This window comes from Lynx rufus, unplaced genomic scaffold, assembly GCF_022079265.1.
Source record: "Lynx rufus isolate CCGP_SWC_20201006 ecotype Redwood Valley unplaced genomic scaffold, mLynRuf1.p SCAF_8, whole genome shotgun sequence".
Taxonomy (NCBI): Eukaryota; Metazoa; Chordata; class Mammalia; order Carnivora; family Felidae; genus Lynx; species Lynx rufus.
This window is the reverse complement of record NW_025814896.1, coordinates 121,111,520-121,132,026: the sequence shown is the minus strand read 5'-3', so window position 1 is coordinate 121,132,026 and position 20,507 is coordinate 121,111,520. Positions and strand designations below refer to the sequence as shown.

The following is a 20,507-nucleotide window of genomic DNA, read 5'->3' as shown; positions in this document are numbered from 1 at the left end:
TAAAACCAGCCAAAGACATCACAAAGAAAGAAAGAAAGAAAGAAAGAAAGAAAGAAAGAAAGAAAGAAAACTACTGGCCAATATCCCTGATATACACAGATGCAAAAATCCTCAACAAAATACTAGCAAAACATATTCAATAATACATTAAAAATATCATTCACCACAATCAAGTGGAATTTATTCCAGGGATGCAAGAATGGTTCAATATTTGCTAATCAATCAACACAATACACCACATCAACAAAATGGATAAAAATCATATGATCGTCTCAAAGACGCAAAAAAAGCATCTGCTGAAATTCAACATCTGTTCATGATAAAAACTCTCAACAAAGTGGGTTCAGAGGGAACATACCTCAATGTAATAAAGGCCATATATGAAAAATGCACAGCTAACATCATACCCGATAGTGAAAACCTGAGTCCTTTTCTTCTAAGATCAGGAACGACACAAACATGTCTACTCTTGCCATGTTTATCCAACATGGTGCTGAAAGACCGAGCCATAGCAATCAGACAAGAAAAAGAAATGAGGCATCCATATGGGCAAGGAAGAAATTAAGCTGTATTTGTAGATGGGGTGGGGCATGGATGCTCTGGGCTAGGGAACTCCTCATCTGGGCTCCTCCCTAATGCTAGATCCTAAGCCCACTTCTCTGGATTCCACACTTTCCTTGGGCAAAATGCACCCTCTCTGTGGTGATGGGGGCCATTTAAATGCTAATGATTCCCAAATCTGAAACTCTAGATTTCTCTTCTAAGCTCCAGATCTTGAACACAGGGCCTGGTGTTCAATAATTACCCACTGATGGCTCAGTCGGTTGGGCATCCAACTTTGGCTCAGGTCATGATCTCACGACTCGTGAGTTCGAGCCCCACTCAGGCTCTGTGCTGACAGCTCAAAGCTTGCAGCCTGCTTTGGATTCTGTCTCCCTTGCTCTCTGCCCCCCTCCCCCCCCCCATTCATTCTCATTCATTCATTCATTCATTCTCTCTCTCTCTCTCAAAAATAAACATCAAAAAAATTTTTTTTCAAATAATTACCCACTGAATAATCTGATAGTTCTACCCAGATGTCCCATGGACACCTCAAACTGAAGTCCTCTTCTCCATCCCATTTCCATGTTGGTGGATGGCTCTCACGGCATCATGCCTGGATGATTTTAGAAGTCTCCTAATCAGTCTTGCCCTCACTCAAGTCCACCAGAATGACTCTTCTAAATGCAAATCAGATCCTATCTGTCCCTGCTAAAATTCCTACAATGGACCTCATCATTGTAGGAATAAAGGCCAAAAAATCCTTTAGCCTTTCTGCTATCTGGCTTCTCTGCACCTTGTCTCTCCAGCTCCTATCACCCACTCATGCTCCTGTCACATAATAATGCTCACCAGTCCTGACCAAGTGAGAACCTCCTAGGACTCTGACTGAGAAGCCCCGCTCCCATTACTCCACTTAGCAAACTCCTACTCATCCTTCAAATTCCAGCTCAATGGCCAGCTCTTTAGAAGCCTTCTGGTTTCCCTAGGTAGGTCCTCACTAACAGGACTTGCACTATAGCCCATGAGCTCCTTGAGGAAGGGGCTAAGTTTTAGACATTCTCTGTATACTCTGACTAGATCAATGCTTACTACCCTGATGAAATGTTTGATAAGTGATGGAAGGAATTAAGTTTCTCAAACTACAGGAACAAGCAGAGAAGGTGGGATGGTAACAGCTCCAACTCTGCTCAGCCATTCTCCTAAATGATCTCACACAAATCATTTTTGTGCAAGGAGATTAGAATTAGGCCAATAGGATATCTATGACTCATTTTTTGGGCTCCTAAAAACCCTCCTCTATTGCTGTTTTTCCCTACACAAGGATATGAACAAGTGGCAAAGGAGTATTGATTAGCACCCCTGAAAGGTTTTATATAAATCTTTCTTTAAAAAATAATTTTTGCGGTTCCTGGGTGGCTCAGTGGGTTAACCATCTGACTCTCGGTTTCAACTTAGGTCATCATCTCCCTGTTTGTGAGATCGAGCCCCACATGGGGCTCTGTGCTGACAGCATGGAGGCTGCTTGGGATTCTCTCTCTGGCCCTCTTTGGTTCGTGCTCTCTCTTGCACTCCTTCTCCCTCTCAAAATAAATAAACTTAAAAAATAATAATTCTCAAATCACTCGGCTTAACCCTAAAACATTTCCCCGATCTTGGATCTAGCCAAAGATTTATGAAACTCTCAATGAGTTGATGGGAAAGGAAATAAAGGCAAAACCAGAGCAGGAACGTACATATTCAACATTTATAGAGTGAAGTCACAACCAAGGCACCACAAAGGGCTGCAAAGGAATTCTACGATCAGTCTTAGCCTCTCCTTGAAGCAATGACAACCTGTTAAGAAAGACAAATTTGACATGTTTCTGAAACATGTACATGAGCAAACTCCCACCTCCTGGGAAAGGAATACAAATATCAAAGCCAGGCTGCTGATCTAGATGATGTGTGGAGAGAAAGGACCAGCACTGGTGCTGGGGTTGTGGTTGGATGCAGAGACAGCTTCCCTGTAAATTGGCACAGTGCCCTGGACAGAGCAGGTCTGCACCCTTGACAAGAGGATTCTTCTCAAGAATATAATGCGTGAAAAGCTCACGCAAATGAACTATGAGCCACTGTCTTTTTTTATATGCGCTGCAGTTTCTAAAAATTTCTGAAAAATCACAGAAATGATGGATTTCACAGAGAAGCAATACCTTAAAGAAGTTATATTATGCCTTGCTCTGGACCACATTTCTAACTTTTGAAGCATCCTGTGGTCACATGGTATTTTGGTATCCCACCCAGACTCATGGATTTCTTTAACTCCTTCTCCCTACCATCCTCCATGTGTCCCCTGGTTTGGTAGGCAGCCTCAGAGGATGCCTGCTCTCCATCCCTTTCCTCCCTGTATGCACAGGCCACTCTCACATCAAGGGGTAGAAGGTCCCCTTATCTTGCATCCAGGTTAGCGTGACCTTCTTTGACCACAGTGACCAGTCTAGCCTCTAAAAACAACTCTGGTAGCTGCCATTTCCTCCCAGAGACCACCACACCTGTGAGGAAACCCAAGCTAACCACGTGGAGAGGTCACTTAGAGGAGCTCCAAGGCTCCAGGCCTCCCTAGAGCCTTCCAGCATAGTGGTCAGCTGAATGCCAATGGCTGAATGCAACAGCCCAGGCGGTCAAGTGAGTGACCCCAGCCAGTGCCACCTGAAACAGAAAAACTGTCCAGCTGACCACAGTCAACCCACAGAATAAGATAGTAAGCTATTATTCTGAGGTTGTTACAGCAATAGATAACTGAAACACTTAGTAAATTGGATGCATTTATGTGCAGTAAGGCCAAAGAGAAGTGGGCCATTCCACATTAAAGAGTTTCCTAGAGAACCAAAATATCCAAACTAGTTTTTATCAAACTCTGGCCAAAAAGGGTTTTTTTTTTTTTTTTTAACGTTTATTTTTGAGACAGAGAGAGAGAGAGCATGAACGGGGGAGGGGCAGAGAGAGAGGGAGACACAGAACCAGAAGCAGGCTCCAGGCTCTGAGCCATCAGCCCAGAGCCCAACGCGGGGCTCGAACTCATGGTCGGTGAGATCGTGACCTGAGCTGAAGTCGGATGCTCAACCAACTGAGCCACCCAGGTGCCCCTGGCCAAAAAGGTTTTTAGAATGCAATACCACACCCCATCTTACACTAAATGTAACTTAATATTTTCTTGATGAATGGGTCATCGCTGCAGAGACATCAGGAACTACACTGTCCTAGGACCTAATGAAATCTCCAGAAGTCACAGAAGTATGTAGGCTTTTGGTTGCAACCCCCATTCAATCTCTGGACAGCTATACGCCTTGATCAGTAGCAATATGCCTGCCCCTAGAAACACCTCATCCTCTGTCGCATAGCGCCTTCTGAGGGTTGGGACCCTATCCCTGCTGGAACTTTATCTCAACAGGTCTGAGGAAAGACAGTCTAAGGGGTTCTTTTATGTTTGAAGAGAAGGAACTCTGTTACCTCACTGATCTGGGTTTGAATCCTGATCTGCCACCTGGTCGCTATATGGCCTTAGACCAGTCATGTCACTTATACACATTTCAGGTTCCCCATCTGTAAATGAAAACACTATCTACCTCTTGCTGGGAGCTACTTACCGGAAACACAGCAAGAGTTCAGTGAATGAGGGCATCCTGTCTATACTCCATATTCAGTGGGCCTGGCCCTGCACGTGGGTGTTCCCCCTGAGCACACACAGCTGAGCGATGGTCAGGATTACACCCACGGAAGCCTATCATCAAGAGTGCATATCAATGGGGTGCCTGGGTAGCTCAGTTGGTTAAATGTCCAACTCTTGATTTCAGCTCAGGTCACGATCCCAGGGTTGCAGGCTTGAGCCCCGCGTGGGGCTCAGCACGGAGCGTGGAGCCTGCTTAAGATTCTCTCTCCCCATACCTCTCTGCCCCTCCCTTGTGCTTATTCATTCACCACATTCACCATGCTCAGTCTCAAAAAAAAAAAAGTGCCTATCAAGAGGACACAGTGGAGGCGGGGCCAGGGAGGGAAGGTCTGAATATGTATTCCGGGTTGGAATACCCTAGGGGGTTTAGCGTACAAACGTGAAGGAACTGGAGAACAAGAATGACCTTGGAGTCCTAGGAAGTCCACCTCTAGGAGCATTCACCAGGGCTGTTGGGCAGACCAAGTCCAGGGGCGTACGTGTGTGTGCATCCTGGAGTTTACAAAGCAAGCCTGGGGGCGGGGCAAGGGGAGACCCGGGCATGGATGCTGGGGTCCGACTGGCACTGCTACCCAGTCCCCCACTACTGGCCCAGCCCCAGGCTTTAGTTTACTCTCCAGGAAAACCAGCTAATGATAAAGTGCCAATTTAAAATAAACATGAGGGATCCGATATTCATGGCCAAACATGAGTGAGGTAACGTGGTGAAAGTCAGGACCCACTGCATATGCACGACAAGGACGTACTAGAAAAGCTGTTCTCACACACAGGAGGATCAGAAAAGGCCACACACACACACACACACACACACACCCGGGATGGGATTGAGGGGGTGATTTTCTGCAAAGTTGTTTCCATGTTCAGTAATGCACTGTTCTTCCACAGCTGGATTTGATGCCTCCCAATCCCTTCTACACCTTTCCTTAGTATTCTGGCTCCTAAAACATGCCCAGCTGCGCACACGGCGCAGAGGGATGACCCTTCTGTCCCACTCTGGGACGGTGGCTTTGCCTCCCCGCCCGTTTCCTGCACGCCTGCCTCTCTCACCCTGATGCCTCTGGTTGCTCAGAGCCCCCCAGCCTGCTGTCCTCCTGCCCCAATTCATCACATTTCATCTCACACATACCCACCCAGCCATGTCCCCACCAGGAAGAGTCCGTCATGGCCTCTCCCTTTCTTGTATCCAATTCCCAGGGGGACACAGGGGGGTGCCTGCTGTGATATTTTAGGGCCTCCCACCTCTTGGTACCTTTCTTCAACACCACTCAGCGAACGCATTTCGGGGCAGCCGGAGAAGCAGGAAGAGGCTCAGAAGCCTGCATTCCAGAGGAAGAGAGGATCTCAGGGAAGCCTCTGGATATGTCCTGTCCCCTCTCCCCATCATCCCCCTTCTCACTTAGCAGGGACCCCTCCCCCGTTATCCAGCCCCTCCACTAACTCTCAACCTCCCCGAGCCTCAGTTTCCTCATCTGTAAAATGGAGCCAGTAACATCCAGAATCAAATGGGATGATGTATATAGAACCCTAAACTCCAGCCTGTGGATGAGGGAGTCTGGAAGCATCAGCCCTCTCACACAATATCCCTCCTACAGCTGTCTCCAGCCCCCCCGGAGCAGAATGTCCATCCATGGGGTGAATGCTGTGTGATGTGTACATGTGAAGGAATTACACATCCCCGGCATATCGTGTTCCCATTTGTAAATAAAGGTCTTAACAACAGGCTATTAATTCCAAGAGAAAATTTTGCTCTCAAACAGCCTTTCTGCTATGAAATAGTTTTCAGATATTGTTCCTTGCCCCTAACTGGTCACAGACTCTTTAACAACCCCGCCAGAAGGGAACAGGTTGTGTGGGCACATTGAGGGTCTTGGGAATCGCCACTGGCCTCAGGAATGCTCCCTACCACCTTAGCTGCGTTTTCTGCCCACCCCCTATTCCCCCATCAGCTGCTGCCTAGCCCTGCCCTGGACCCCATCCTGCTCCATCACATCACCCTAAGGGGCAGTTTGGGGCAGTAGAGGGCAAGTTGTGCCATAAGAGGAGGGTGGCGCCAGGACCCAGGCAAGGGGAGGGATGTGCGGAGACCCCACTAGCTGCAGCTTGCTCCCCCCAGCCCAGCTCTCCTACACCCCCCAGCCTCGGACTGGGATTGTCTGATTCCCATTATCCCCAGACCCCACAGGCAGCAAGGCCCATACTATTGCTCAGTAATCTTCACTCATCCACTAATAAGTGAAACCCCAGCAACACCCCAATCCCACACCCCATCTGACAGCCCGGCTCGACCTACTTTTCTGGTCAGAACCCCAACCTTCCCGCCTCCTAGGAGAAGAGCCCAGGGCAGGCTGGATGTCTTGCCGCTGACATTTCAGGCTACCCTGAGGTCTCCCTGTCCCTGTCTATCCCCTACCCCCCACTAGAGGAGTATAGGTTCGAGAGCACGAAGGGTGCAGAGGAGGAAGCCATCGACAGTGAAAATGCTTCTTAGTGCTGCTGGTGGCAGCAGCAACAGGAGCATTCCCAAAGCCCCCAGACCCAGTGCCTGCTGGAACCCAATTCACCGCCCCCCACCGGCCCAGGAGGGAGTCACTGGCTGGATCCAACAGGTGATGGGCAAAGAAGAAGTAAAGGGGAGTCTTTAGGCAAGAGAAAGAAAAGCACGGTGGTGCTGGGGTCTGGAGAACATTCCTGGGGTTACCCTAGTTGGGGATCCGGCTGCCCCATTCTCACATCTCCGTCCCATCCTGCCCTTGATCCCAGGAGGTAACATGGGCCCGCAGGAGCAGAGGGCAGGTGGGTGTTGCTTCATTACACAGCTGGAGGAGAGATATATCCAGTGTTCTCCCCACAGCGCACACAGCCACCTGGGGCTTAATTTCCACCACATTCAAAAATACTGAATGCAGGGACTCTGTGACTTAAGGAAAACTTGGGCAAGTGGGTCTGGGAACCCAGGCCCCTTTTAAAAAGGCACATTAGTTCCAAACAAGTGACTCAAACTTCTGGAATGCAGCCCACTGAAAGCTGGGGCCTCCTGCATTCTATCTCAGGCTCCCAAATGGACCTTGAGAGGGACCTCCTCCTTCCCCTCCATTCCCAAAGTCACATTCAGGGCACTGCTTCCATGCCAGGGCCATGCTCTCCTGGGATGCTAATATTGTTATCTTCTATTTACTTCGTTTTCTTTTTTCCCCGGTTTCCTAATCTTTTGGGTTTTTTGTCTCTTCTTAGCAGCACCCAAAGGATACCAGCAAATCACGAGTTTAGTGGCTGGGCTCCAAAGGGGAGAATTTGTTTTTGCTCTCTTAAGGGACAGCGAAGCATATGGGAAACTCCTGTGGTCCAGGGGCCCAGACAGGGAGGAAGATGCCAGAAGTGACTGTTGAGTAGAAAGTAACGGTTCTGAGTTGGTGGTCAGACCCCAAAGGCTGCCACGCCCACCTGCCTGTCTGCTCTGAGCTGTGCTTCCTACCATTTCCAAGCATGAATGACCCCTGCCACTCTTCCCCAGATAGCTTCCAGCAGGACCCTTGACTGGCAGAGGCACAAGCTAAAGTTCACGGACTCAAAAGTCAAGATAGCAATGGCGGATTGTCACTTTATGTGAACAGGGCATCGGGAGAAAAACCAAGGGAACTCTTGGTGTACTCGCGGGGCCCGTGCGCACCAGCCCGGGGCTGGGCTCCTGCAGAACGCACAAGGCTTCCTGAGAGAGGACCCTGCATGAGCAGGAAAAAGTTAAAACAGAAAACCTGTGTTTTCCTCTAACCAAGTGGGAGGCAATGGGACGGCTCCCTGGGGTTCTTACATCAACCCCTATGGCACTGCTGGGCCTATGGAGACTCAGCTCTCAAGCCCAAGAGACCATGATAATGGCTTTGGCAGAGATGTAGCCAGCATCATGACATAGGAGGAAGAGCACTGGAACCGGAATCGAGAAATGGACGCTCCAGGCATGTGATCACTGTAACTACTTATGCAGCCTCGAACAGGGCACTTTCCATCTCTGGGCTCACGAATAAAGGAGGCAGCAGGTAGGGCACAAGACTGTGGAACTCATTAAGCCCTGCAGGCTCCTCCAGATGGGTAAGTAGATAAACTCAGATGCTGAGAATCACACCTCTCAGGAGCGATTAGTTAAGTGATGGCCCAAACTCCACCCCTTCCAGCAGAACGCGTCCTCAAAGAACTAGCAGACCCTCCACTACCATGGCCAGCACGACTGTCCCCATGTACGTCCCCACACCTTCCAACTGCTCTACACACCGTGAGCTCCCAGCGGCAGACGCAGGATCTAGGACCATCACACCTTTGTGTTTCCCAGGGCATCTTCGCCCACATGCCCTCTGATCTTGATAACAACCACTTATGCAGACAGACGGTCCCCATCCGACAGAGGGGCACTGAGTCCACACAAGTCAGTCAACTGCTGAAGCTAGTCAAGGACAGGCTGGAGACCAGAGGCTAAGGGAACCCTCCCCTTCCCCATAAGAGGTCTTTCTGTTGGAGATCAAGGACAGAAGCAATGACCAGGACGACGCTGCCTTGGAACCAGGCCTAGTGGGCCTTCCTGCTGCCCACCTGGGCTGGACACGGGTGACAGAGTGGCCCTGAGGCCCAATGTCCTGACATCCTCCACTCCCTCAGGCCAAGCACAGAGAAGCTCCAGAGAAACTCCAGAGGTTGAGAGAGAGACGGTCTTTCTGTACAAGAAGCCCAGAGCCCCGGAGGCACTCCCCCAACATATGTTGACTCAAGGGCAAAGACAACAATGCCATCCCACCTTTGAAACTGGTACCACCTCGCAGGAGGGCTGGTGGGAAGGGAAGCCCCTGGGTGGGACTCAAGGCGGGACTCACCTCCCTCAGCAAGTGCCTGCCTTTCAGGCCATCCTGCTGCTGCTGGGCCACGGTGACCCCCAAGACGAGTGTGTGCACAACACAGGAGACCACGGAGATGATGACGATGGGGCTGAGGCTGAGGGGCAGCGTGATGAAGAAGGAGAAGACAAAGAAGGTCTGCCAGCCCACTGTGTCGCTGGCCGCATGCGCGCGGGCAAAGTTCAGGCCCAGGTAGGAGAAAATCTGGGCAGTTATCAGCAGCCACAGCAGGTAGGGCACCACTTTCCGGGTGACACGGTCGGGGAGAAGCCCCTTTTTGCAGAGCACGAAGAGGAGGATGTCCAACAGCAGTCCCATCCCAGCGACGACCAGGGGAGCCAGCTTGTCGCTGGAGTAGACCACCGCGCACATGACCACCACGTAGCAGTCGAAGAGGGCCGCAAAGACCACCAGCACCAGCAGCGTCTCATGGCGCTGCCGTTTGAAGTAGGTCTGGTACAAGTTCTCCAAGGACTCGGGCACGAAGGTCAGCCGCATGAATCGAGGCAGGCAGAGGCAGGATCCCGAGTTCCGGACAGAGATTTCATGGGTCCGGCCCACCCCGCGGTCGGGGTCAGAGGGCAGGCTGACCGAGTATTCGGCGGAGTACTCAGCCGAGTACTCGGGCTCCGAAAAGCCCTGGTTCCTTGGCATCCTGGCGACTGTCTGCTTCTACCAGCCCAGGAGAGGTGGACCGGGATCAGAGGAAGGGTTCTGGAACGGGCCACCTACCAGGGCTCTCGAGGGCTGGCCACCTCCAGCAGGACGCAGAGCAGGTCTGCAGGGCACAGGCAGCGCTGATCTGGAACTTAGAAGGACAACGCCAAGTAGATACACGGCTCTTCATTCCCATCTGTGGTTTCTCGTGACCCATCCTACCCCTCCCGAACGAATCGCTGCTGCCCGAGGCTCCAGGACCAGGGCCTTCTCCAGTCACCCCCACGCTCACGCCACCACCGGACACCCCCCCCCCCACACACACCCACACACCTGGTTCCGTCCTCACCAGTTTCCTGTCTGTGGCTTGCCAGAGGCCCGGCCACCTCTCCATCCCTCACACTCCGGGTCCATCTGTGTCATCCCTTCTCCCTCAGTCCCTGACTTCCTCACCTAAATTTCCAACAGGCCCAAGCCTTAGAAGCTGGAGATTAAACGTGCCCGGGAGCAACCAGAGCCATCCCGGGGATTCCTGAATCTTCCTGGTGTTTACTTCCTTCTCCCACCCAACCCTGGGCGGCTCCGGCTCTCCGCCTCCGGGCACTACCTGCTCTCGGGAAGGCTGGCCTGCCCCTGCATTTACCTGTGCGGGAACTCGGGAGCCGCGTGGTCCGGCCGGTCCCCGCTCGGGCTGCGGGGCTGGGTCACGCGTGTGGCGCGCGGGGGCCGCGCCGCCCCGCCAGCGTCCCGGTCCCCGGCAGGAGGGCGACCCCCCCCCCCCTCACCGTCAGGCCCGGGATCCGGCCGGGAGAGGCGCGGGGCTGCCCCTCAGCATCCGCGGGCGCCCGGCAGCAGGAGGAGGAAGACGGCGGGGGCTGAAAAATCGGGGGGCGCCCGCCTCCGGGGCTGCGGCTCGCGGCACGGCCGGACCCCTCCCTCTCGCCCCCGCTGTGGCGGTGGCGGCGGCGGCGGCGGCGGCGCGGCTAGGGGCGCACCCGGGGCCCTCTCGGGCGGGAGCGCGGGCCGAGGCCGGGGCAGCCCGCCAGCATCCTCTGGGCCGCCCGCGCGCCGAGCGGAGCCAGCCGAGTCCGGGCGCGGCGCGCTGCACTGTGTGAGTCCCCGCGCGGCGCCGGCGGCTCCGGGGCCACGCGCGCTCCAGGCCCCGGGAGGCGGGCGGCGCCCCTCCCTCCCCGCAGTCGCCGCCCTCTCGGCGAGCGCGTCCCGGAGTTGGGGGGGGGGGGTGGCGAGCGCCCCGATCCAGCCCCCCTGCCGGCGTGGGGTAGGAGGCGGAGGAGCGCGGGGGCGAGAGTCGCAGGGGCCCCGGTGGCCCCGCGCCCCAGCGGCCGGAGGCGAGCTGCCTGCGGCTGCTGCGTGGAGGCGCCGGGGTGGGCGGCGGGCAGGAAGGATGGGCGAACCGATGCCCCCGCCTCCGCCCTGGGCAGGCCGGGTCTCGGAGGATGAAAGCCCGGGACGTGCCCTCCCGCAGGTGAGGCGCGCTCGCAGCACCCCTGCCGCCGCCTCTTTGGCCGCGGCTTCCTTCTGGGCGCGGAGAGGAGAGGCCGGGACTGAGGTTTGGGGCTGGCTGCCCCGCCGGGCGCGCCGGGCCTAAGTGTCCCCGCCCACCCTGGCAGTCCAAGCCTTCCGCCGAAGGGCCCGCAGCTGAGCTCTGTTTGAATTGTTCCTGAAGGAGGAGGGTAGGAGTGGCCCGGTAGGCACCTGGCACGTGGAATCGCAAGAGATCCGCTTCAGAAAGATCTCCCGTGCACATTCCACCTGCTTGAGATGGGTCTGAATTTACAAACTCCGCTTAAAAACTAAAATGCTCCTGTGAACGGTTAAGCCTATTAGTCTCTTACACCTTAGTATAAATTACGTTTCTTGGCTTTGACAGAACACCTTGCCAAGATCAACCACAGACTTTAAGAATTTAGATAAAGGGAAAGGGGAACAAAACGTGTGTGTAGTGCGGGGTCAGGGGTGGGGAGTTGCTGAAGACTGCCAGCAGCATTAGGGAATGGGCTTCCATGGGGAGAGCAGAAGAAATGAGTCAGAGAGGAGAGAAACTCAGCCATCCAGGCCCTGGAAGGACAAGTCTCTTCGTGCCACTGAGAGTCATCCATGAATGCCCTTTCCAAAGCCTCAGCCACCTCACATCCCTCAGGAATAGATTCATCAGAGAATTGATGCTATCACAGCTGTTTCTGTCCTTCTCTCTACTAATTCTGAAAACTTGCCAACCTCAGTCCAAACCTGTCAGGGCATTGATTACCAAGGCGGGGGGCATAGCATCAGAGTTTGGAGGAGCATAATTTGAATAAAACAGCACCTTTCCTTCCCCTTTGTTTTAATTTGTTTGGCGTTCCAAAGTTTTTTTTTTTTTTATTTTGAATTGTTACAGGATGTTAAAGGGGACATGATTTTTATGTTTAACAAAGGGACCTGTGTTAATAAAGGGGGAAAAGCCGATAAATACTGTTTGGGCCTGCTTTGGGACAAAGGACACCCACATTGCACCCTCCCCCTTTCCTGGTAATAAGACAATCCTTGGAGTTCTCCTGCCCGGCTTCCTACTTGGCAAGACCACCTCCACCTCCCGGGCCATGTGGGTTCTTTGCTGGGCCTTTGCCCTCACGTCCCAGCCTTTGTACCACACTCACCTAGCAAAGGGAGAGTTTTCTGCACAGATACCCCTGGTTAAAAAAAACAAAAACAAAAACAAAAAAACAAGCCTGATTTCCTGCCCCTCCTGCCCTAATCACTGGCCTACACTACTCCACTTCCTGACCTTCCACAATCCTCCTCTCTCTGCTGTGGACACCTATCAACAGCCGGGCCGGGCATCGGGGCAGGCCAGAGGAGCCACACAGTCCCTGCCCTCAGGATGCCTGCCGTCTCTGTGGGGGCACCAAATAACCAATAAGACAGACCCTCGGCTGCACCCAGGTGGCAATCAGAGATGACCCGAAACTGGGCCTTTCAGGACTGGGTGGAAGGATCTGACTCGTTCTGAAAGGGGCGCACTCAGAGACCTGAAGCCTCTGACAAGGCTCCGCGGGGGAGGGGAGCGTCCGGAGCACATTCCCATCCCTACTCTGCTTTCTGGGTATGGGCTCAGCCCTCCCCTGGGGATGTGGGAAGCCCCATGGGCCTCCCTAGGAGCCAGAGGCCACTGAGTGAATATTCCAGAGCAGGAAAGCAGCTCAAGGTCCTGCATGCGGAAGAGATCAGGGAAAACACAACTAGTGGGAGGCGGGCAGCCGGCCCTGAGAGCCTTCCGCAGCTTCTCCGGCACCTGGAGCCATATAGTCACTGAATGAATGATTTCCCTAGGAAGAAATGGCACTTTGTAAGTGCACCTCTTGCCCCTGAGGGAGCCCTCGGGCCTCATTCACTGATGCTGAAATGTCCTGGTCCAGGGAAATTAAAAATAACCCCACTCAAGAAAAGGGTAGGAAGTATCTTCAGTTTCTAAGCTATACGTTTTGTATCTATCTTAAAACACATGTACACACAGGCACGCACCCACGCAACCCAAGACCGTGAATGGCTGCGTGGGTGACTTGCCTGGGACGCATGTCCTAAACTGGGGACAGAACCTGGGTGTCAGCTGCCTTGGAGTTCTCCCGCCCGGCTTCCTACTTGGTAAGACCACGCCCAGCTCCTGTGTCAGCTCGGGCGGGTGTCCTGACTCCCACCCTAGCCCAGGACAAAGGATAGGTACCTCTTTGCTTGCATGGTTTGAGACTAGAGATGATTGCAGAGTGTTAATTGTTGTTGGATAAACAGGAGTGGTTTGGGCCCCTGGGGAAATGTGGCGGCTCCCGAATCTAGCAAACAATAGATCCGAGCAGAACCCTGGTGTCCTGGGGAAAGAGAAGTGGGAGGAAAGAAGATCATTAGCTCCTCTGGTGCTGGGCCCCAGGAGAGCCCTGTTTGGGGCCTTAGCTGAAGGCAGAGCCCGAGACCAGGGCCTGCATACAGCTGGTTTAATTGGACAAGTGATTCCCAGAGAAAGAAGGTGGGGAAGCCGGTAAATACAAGGGTGTGTGATGAGTGGTCACCACGGACAGTAGGGCTCAATCCATGAGTGCAAAAAGCAACTCAGAACTTTTCCGCTGGAGGGCTGGAAGAGGGGAGTATTCATGCACTCGCTTCCCTACCCCACTGGGTACTTCCCGGTGTGCACAAGCTTCAGGGACGACGAGGCAGGGAACAAGACAGTGCAGAGAGGCGACATGCGTCCGCTGCATGACAGAGTGGACAGGTGGGCCCAAAGGATGGGCAGACACCACACCACTGTCCCATAAGGGACCAGACCCCTTGTCAACTCCTGCCAACTCAGAGGTTTGGATCCTGTCACCTGGAGGAGAGAGTCACGTGGTACAGGACAAAGCTGGCCCCTGTGCACTGGCCGTGTGTCCTGGCAGGGCAATGACCCAGCACTAACCCCTAGATGGGGTCACTGGGAGGAAGGAGGAAATTAACGGGAACCAAAGCGGTTGGCAGATCTCCACGGAGCAAGTCAAAGGGAGGAGCTCCCATCCATCTCATGGCTGGATCCCCAAGGCGCTCTGGCCACTTCTGTCCCAGCGTGACTGTTCCAGGGTGGGCTGCTGTCTCCCTCGAGCTGTCTCTGGTTGCATCTGGGAGCCTGTGTGATCAGTGGGCATGTGTGTGATCAGTGCGCATGTGTGTGATCAGTGTGCATGTGCATGAGGGTGAGCGTGAGCAAATGTGATGGGTGTGAGTGAGCATGTGTGATCAGTGTGTTTGATCAGCATGCACGTGGGTGAGTGTGTGTGCAGTGTGAGCACGTGCCCTGTGGGTGTGGCTCCAGCCTGTCCTTCTGGTCCCGTGCCCCACTTGTTCTGTCCACCTGCACGGCCTACTCGCTGCCCTTGGATCTTTTGAGCTCTCGAATAGGCAGACGGAAGCGAGTAGAGAGAGCACAGTGCTTCCAGACCCTGTGGTTTGTGTTGTCTCCTTCAGTTTTATGATGTAAGTACGAACGTCCCGCATTACGTGGGTGAGAAAACTGGGGCTCAGAGACCCCTCAGTTAGGGGCGGCAGAGAGGGGGCTGGATGCCGAATGTGCTCTTGGCCACACAGAAGTCAGGCTCAAGCAGGAATCCTCAAGAAGCTTCCTCCAGTCAGTCAGTTGCTGCCTCTCTAACCAAGGGATACTTGATCTTGGGGACCAGGTGCTTAGCCAGCAGCCAGAGGCAGCCTGTGGAATTGTGGCTCCCTAGATGGCAGAGAAAGAGACTCGAGGCATCATTCTGCCCCAGCCCGGATGAGGAAGTTGAGGCCCAGACAGGTTAAATTTGGGGAAGGCAAGACACATGCCCATGGAGTGTGAAGCAATGTGTGAATGCTGAGTAATCCCGGGGCCTCTGTGGAAATGTCACGTTTCCAAAAGCACTCAAGCCAAGGCCCCTCTGGGAAGAGGCACCATAGAAATATGTGCTAACAACTCTCTCCCTGGCCTGCTGGGGATGAGAAGGAACAGACAAAGATTTTAGAACAACAAAAGATGGCTAGAGAAGGCCCGGGTGGGGAGGACATGGGGCCCCGACCTTCACCGTCCCTCTCACAGGTGGGAAGCCACAACACCCTAAAGAGCGAGGCTGAGACCCCTGGGGGGGTCAGGCTGGAGGGGCTAAAGGAGTGCTGGTGAAAAGCCCTCACTGCAGATGAAAACAATCTACTGTCCCCATGTCTGCTTCCCCCCAGCCCCCACCTCCATCTCAGGAATCACCCTTGCCTCTGCCCTTCTCAACCCCCCGCCCATTCTCTACCCCCAAAACCAGGGCGATTGTTCCAAATCCAAATCTGATCTTGTCCCCATCTCCTTTGAGAATCCGGTCGCTAGCTGTCCCTGCCCCAGCTAAGAGGACTGCCCACCTTGCCACACGCTAGGATTAAATAAGATAGTACTTATGAAGTGCTCAGCTATCACCTGGCCTTTCAAGTTGCACTAAAGGAACGCCGGTTGAATGGTGGCCCCCAAAAAGGTACATCCGTGTCCAAATCCCTGGAACCTGTGAATGTGACCTTACTTGGAAAAAAAAGTCTTTGCAGATGTAATTGGGTTATGGATCTTGAGATGACACCATGCTGGATTGCTTGGATGGCCCTAAATCCAATGATAAGTGTCCTCAGGTGAGACAGGCACAGAGGAGGAGATGACATGTAGATGGAGGCAGAGGTTGAGGGGAAGGGGCCGCAAGCCGGGGAGTGCCTGGAGCCACCAAAAGCTGGAAGAGGCAAGGAGGTGTTCTCCCCTTGAGACTCCAGAGGACGTGCAGGCCTGCTGACCAATTGATTCCGGACCTCTGGCCTCCAGAATGTCAAGAGAATAAATTCTGTTGTTTTCAACCACCCAGGGTGCGGTCATTTGTTATGACACCCACAGAAACCTAAGACAGGATCCAATAGTACACTTTCTATACCTGTATTTAACACCTACTAGGATTTGTTGTAATTTTACATGACTGTTGCCCCACTCATTGGACTTTGAGCCCAGGGTCAAGGCCTTGGTTTACTTGTATACCTGGAATGCCAGCCCCTGGTAGGTTATGAATAAACCTTGTTGAATTAAAATAACAGTTCTAGGGAGCCTGGGTGGCTCAGCTGGTTAAGCATCTGACTTTGGCTCAGGTCATGATCTTGTGGTTTGTGAGTTCAAGCCCCGGATCGGGCTCTCTGCTGACAACTAAGAACTTGGAGCCTGCTTCAATCTGAAGATTTTGTGTCTCTGCCCCTCCCTCTCCCTCTCTCAAAATAAATAAACGTTAAAAAAATTTTTTTTAATAACAATTCTGAGGCACCTGAGAGGCTCAGTAGGTTAAGCATCCAACTTCAGCTCAGGTCATGCATGATCTCCCGGTTTGTGAGTTCGAGCCCCATGTCTGGCTCTGTGCTGACAGCTCCTAGCCTGGAGCCTGCTAAGGATTCTGTGTCCTCCTCTCTCTCTGCCTGTCCCCCGTTCATCCTCTGTCTCTTTCTGTCTCAAAAATAAACATTAAAAAAAATTTTTTTAATTTAAAAATACAAACAATAACAATTCTGTTGGATCCTCTTTTCCATTTGCAGAGCTTCTTCAATGACCTGGAGACATGCCAGGGGGTGGCAAAATCCATCTCATAGTTATTCCCAGACTTCAATTGTACTTGAAGTGATGTTTTTTCCCCTTGGAGGGAAGTCGAGTGATTTAACCGGCAAGTAATTTTAATCACGATTTTTATCGCGAAACCATCAGGGATTGATTGGGGAGCAGAACACATGAATTTGTATCCGTTCTGGGGTACAAGACAAGACTGTAAGGAAACAGACATAGGATCGTGCCTCCAGAGCTCGTGGAGGGCTCGTTCTCTCTGTGTCCAGGAATGCTGGAGACGCCCAAGGTCCACGCCGTCACCCAGGCCTGCGCTGCTGCTCTCCAGCCGCGTGGAGCTCTCACGGTTCCGAGCACGCTCTCATGCCCTCACCACTTTGCATATGCCGTTCCCTCTGCCTGGATCTCTCTTCCCTCCTGTTGTCCACCAGATACCCATCCTCAAAGACCCCCTTCCCATGCCATGTGCTCTGTGAGGTCCTCTCTTATCCCCAGGCAGGGGCGGCCCCTCGAGAACCGCTATGAGGACGGTCTGCTCATCTGTCTCCCACTCTGGCGGAGTCTCTCAGGGGCAGACGATGTGTTCTCATCCACCTCCTCACCCTGCTTCGTCTTTCTTCATGGCACATTCTGCCTGAAATGACAGTGTATAACTGTTTGTTCCTAAGTCTTGTTTCGTCCCCATGGAATGTGAGTTCCATTGGCAAAAACAAAAACAAAACAAAACAAAATAAAACAAAACAACCCTGTTTCGTTTTGGCTTTTTAAACTGCTGATTCTCATGTGCTTAGCATCAAACCGGCCCATAGTATATGGATTCCTTTCCTATAGCTCCCATAACAAATTTAGTATCTAAATAGTACAAATGCATATCATCTTACAGTTCTGGGGGTCAGAAGTCCAAAATAGGTTTCATCGGGTGGAAGTCATGGCTTTGGCAGGCCTTCGTTCTTTTCTGGAGACTAGGAGAGAATCTATTTCCTTACCTTTTCTGGCTTCTAGAGACCACCCACATTCCTTGGCTCATGGCCCCCTTCCTCCATCTTCAAAGCCAGCAATATTACATCTCTCTGGTCTTTCTTCCATAGCCACATCTCCCCGTAACAGAGCCTGGAAAGTCCAATTTTAGGGACCCATGGGAAGGTTAGACCCACCTGGATAATCTCCCCGTCTCAATGTCCTAAGTCATATTTGCAAAGTCCCTTTTGCCATGTAAGGTAACACACTCACAGTTTCTAGAGATTAGGATAATGACAGTTTGGGGGCCATTGTTCCATCTATCACAGTAGGCTCCTGATAGGATGGCCAGGCAATGCTGCCTATAGCAAGGATCCATATTAGTTCATTTCTCCTAAACAAATCTTCCCCAGATGTTTCTAATCTTGATGCTGCACGAAATGTCACTAACAGGTTAAATCTGGAGATTGTAAAGCATCTTAAAAGTCCGTGAATTGGGGCACCTGGGTGGCTCAGTCGGTTAAGCGTCCGACTTCAGCTCAGGTCACGGTCTCGCGGTCCGGGAGTTCGAGCCCTGCGTCGGGCTCTGGGCTGATGGCTCGGAGCCTGGAGCCTGCTTCCGATTCTGTGTCCCCCTCTCTCTCTGCCCCTCCCTCGTTCAGGCTCTGTCTCTCTCTGTCTCAAAAATAAATAAATGTTAAAAAAATAAAAAAAAAATCTGTGAAAAGGTGCTTTTTTCTGAGAGGAAAGAGGTCCTTGAAATCTTTTGATGCAAGAAAAAGCTCTAGAAGGAACTCATCTATCTGCCTGAGATCTTCCCCACCTTTATTCCACGTTACCTAATCTACATTAACAGGACAGACCCATTGTTCCAGGAAGGCTGGTCGGGAACAAGAGATGCCTGAGATTTGTGGGATTCATTCCAAGGCTCTCCAAGTCCCCTTCATGCCGTCATTAGAATTGTCTTCCAGAACCACGGTTTAGACTTTGCACTTCCTCAAAAACTCCTATGGTTTTACTGTTTTTAGATTCGATTCTAAAGTCCTTAGCATCCAGGATATTTCTTGGTTGGGTCTCAAGCTCCTTATCTCATGTAATCATCACAACTGTTCTATGATGTAAATATGATTATTATGTCCATTTTACAGATGGGAAAACTGAGACTAGGTTCATAACTTGCCTGAGGTTCCACAGCAGATAAAGGATACTGCCAAGTTTGTACCCATGCACATGACCCTAGGGCCTGGCACGTAGGCTCTGTGCAATCCGACCTGCCCAGCCTATCAGTCATTGCTGGAGGAATGATAGACTCAGTAGCCTGACCCCCTGCTTGGGTAGGGGTCAAGTTAGTGCCAGACCACAGGGTGCGAGTCAGGGGAAAGCAAAGCAGGAGAGAGACTAGGCCTTTGCCAGAAGATATGTCTGTTCAAATCCAGAGTTGTGTCGCTAGCCTGGGAGGCAGGAAGGCAGCCCAGTTGGAGGGTGGAAAACCAGACAGCAGGCCCACAACAGGGCGACACCCAGGGGGACCCTGCAGCCTGCAGCCCGACTAGGAAAGACTCAGGTCAGCTTGATTTGCATGCTGCTGACCCATTTTCATATCTTAAAATAAGAAACATTGAGTATAAGCTTCCGCGATTATATTTACCAAGTCAGAGCAGAGTGAGGCCCAGGTCTGTAAAGCTGAGGTTTATCTGTCCCCCTTGGTCTTTTAAGGCACGCTCCCTTCCCTTCTCCCAGTGTCTGGGCCTCTCACCTTCTCTTCTTCTTAGGACCAGATCCCAGAGAGTGATCCGCCTGAAGCTGGAGAGATGGACACGTTACTGCTGAGGTCTAGAAGCCATCAATTCCGCCACTGCCTGCTTCCGCTTCTGAGCCACCTAGGAAGCGGACCCTGGAAGCAGGCAGGTGGGGCGCACAGGTCACCCGGGATGGAGTGAGTCAGAGCTTGGGGCTCAGATATTTGGCCACAGTCTGTGATAATGCTTCACTCTGGACTTGAGCCCCTTCACCTAGCCCCAGGCATGGGGGGTGGCCAAATGTCCCCCCTCCAGGTGCAGAGCCTGCCCTGGGGATATGGAAGTAAGAGAACAAAATGCACCCTATCGCTCACTCAGCTAGCAAATGAGAACAGAGTGAGAGGGCCAAGCAGATGGGGCTCAGTTCCTGTTCCCCATTTCACCAGAAGAAAGTTACTGAAGCCAGAAGAGCTCTCCAGAGGGGTCTCTGTAGAAGCAAAAGAGGGAGAGGTACTTCACTAATAGTCATCTCTACACACGCATACACAGACGCATGCATGCATGTGCACACATGCACACACAGATGCATACACATGTGCACACACAGGTGCATACATGCATGTGCACACACGCACACACAGATGCATGCATGCATGCACACAGATATACACGGGCATGTACACACAGGCACACACAGATGCATGCGTGCATACATGCATGTGCACACATGCACACACAAGTACACACGTGCACGCACAGATGCATGTGTGAATACACACACAGAGACACATGCAGGCACGTGCAGACACGCACACAGATGCACACATGTACACACACAGACACATGCATGCATGTGTGTGTGCGCGCACACACACACACACACACCCCTTGGATTGATGGTCAAA

General features: G+C 52.4%; 1 protein-coding gene across 2 annotated transcripts in view; it reads right to left on the bottom strand.

The window, feature by feature from the left end:
• ADCY3 (adenylate cyclase 3) overlaps positions 1-10,495 on the bottom strand; it is an 88,848-nt gene extending 78,353 nt beyond the window's left edge. Inside the window, exons 1-2 of one of the 2 annotated variants that reach the window (XM_047068792.1) lie at positions 10,433-10,495; positions 9,112-9,940 (exon numbers count right to left, since the gene is read on the bottom strand). In XM_047068792.1, coding sequence (XP_046924748.1) covers positions 9,112-9,786 — 675 coding nt within the window. In that variant the 5' untranslated portion in view covers positions 9,787-9,940; positions 10,433-10,495. Of the gene's footprint in view, positions 1-9,111; positions 9,969-10,432 lie in introns of those variants that run through there. The other variant, XM_047068791.1, reaches the window with a different exon arrangement.
• Between the last annotated feature and the right edge of the window lie 10,012 nt (positions 10,496-20,507).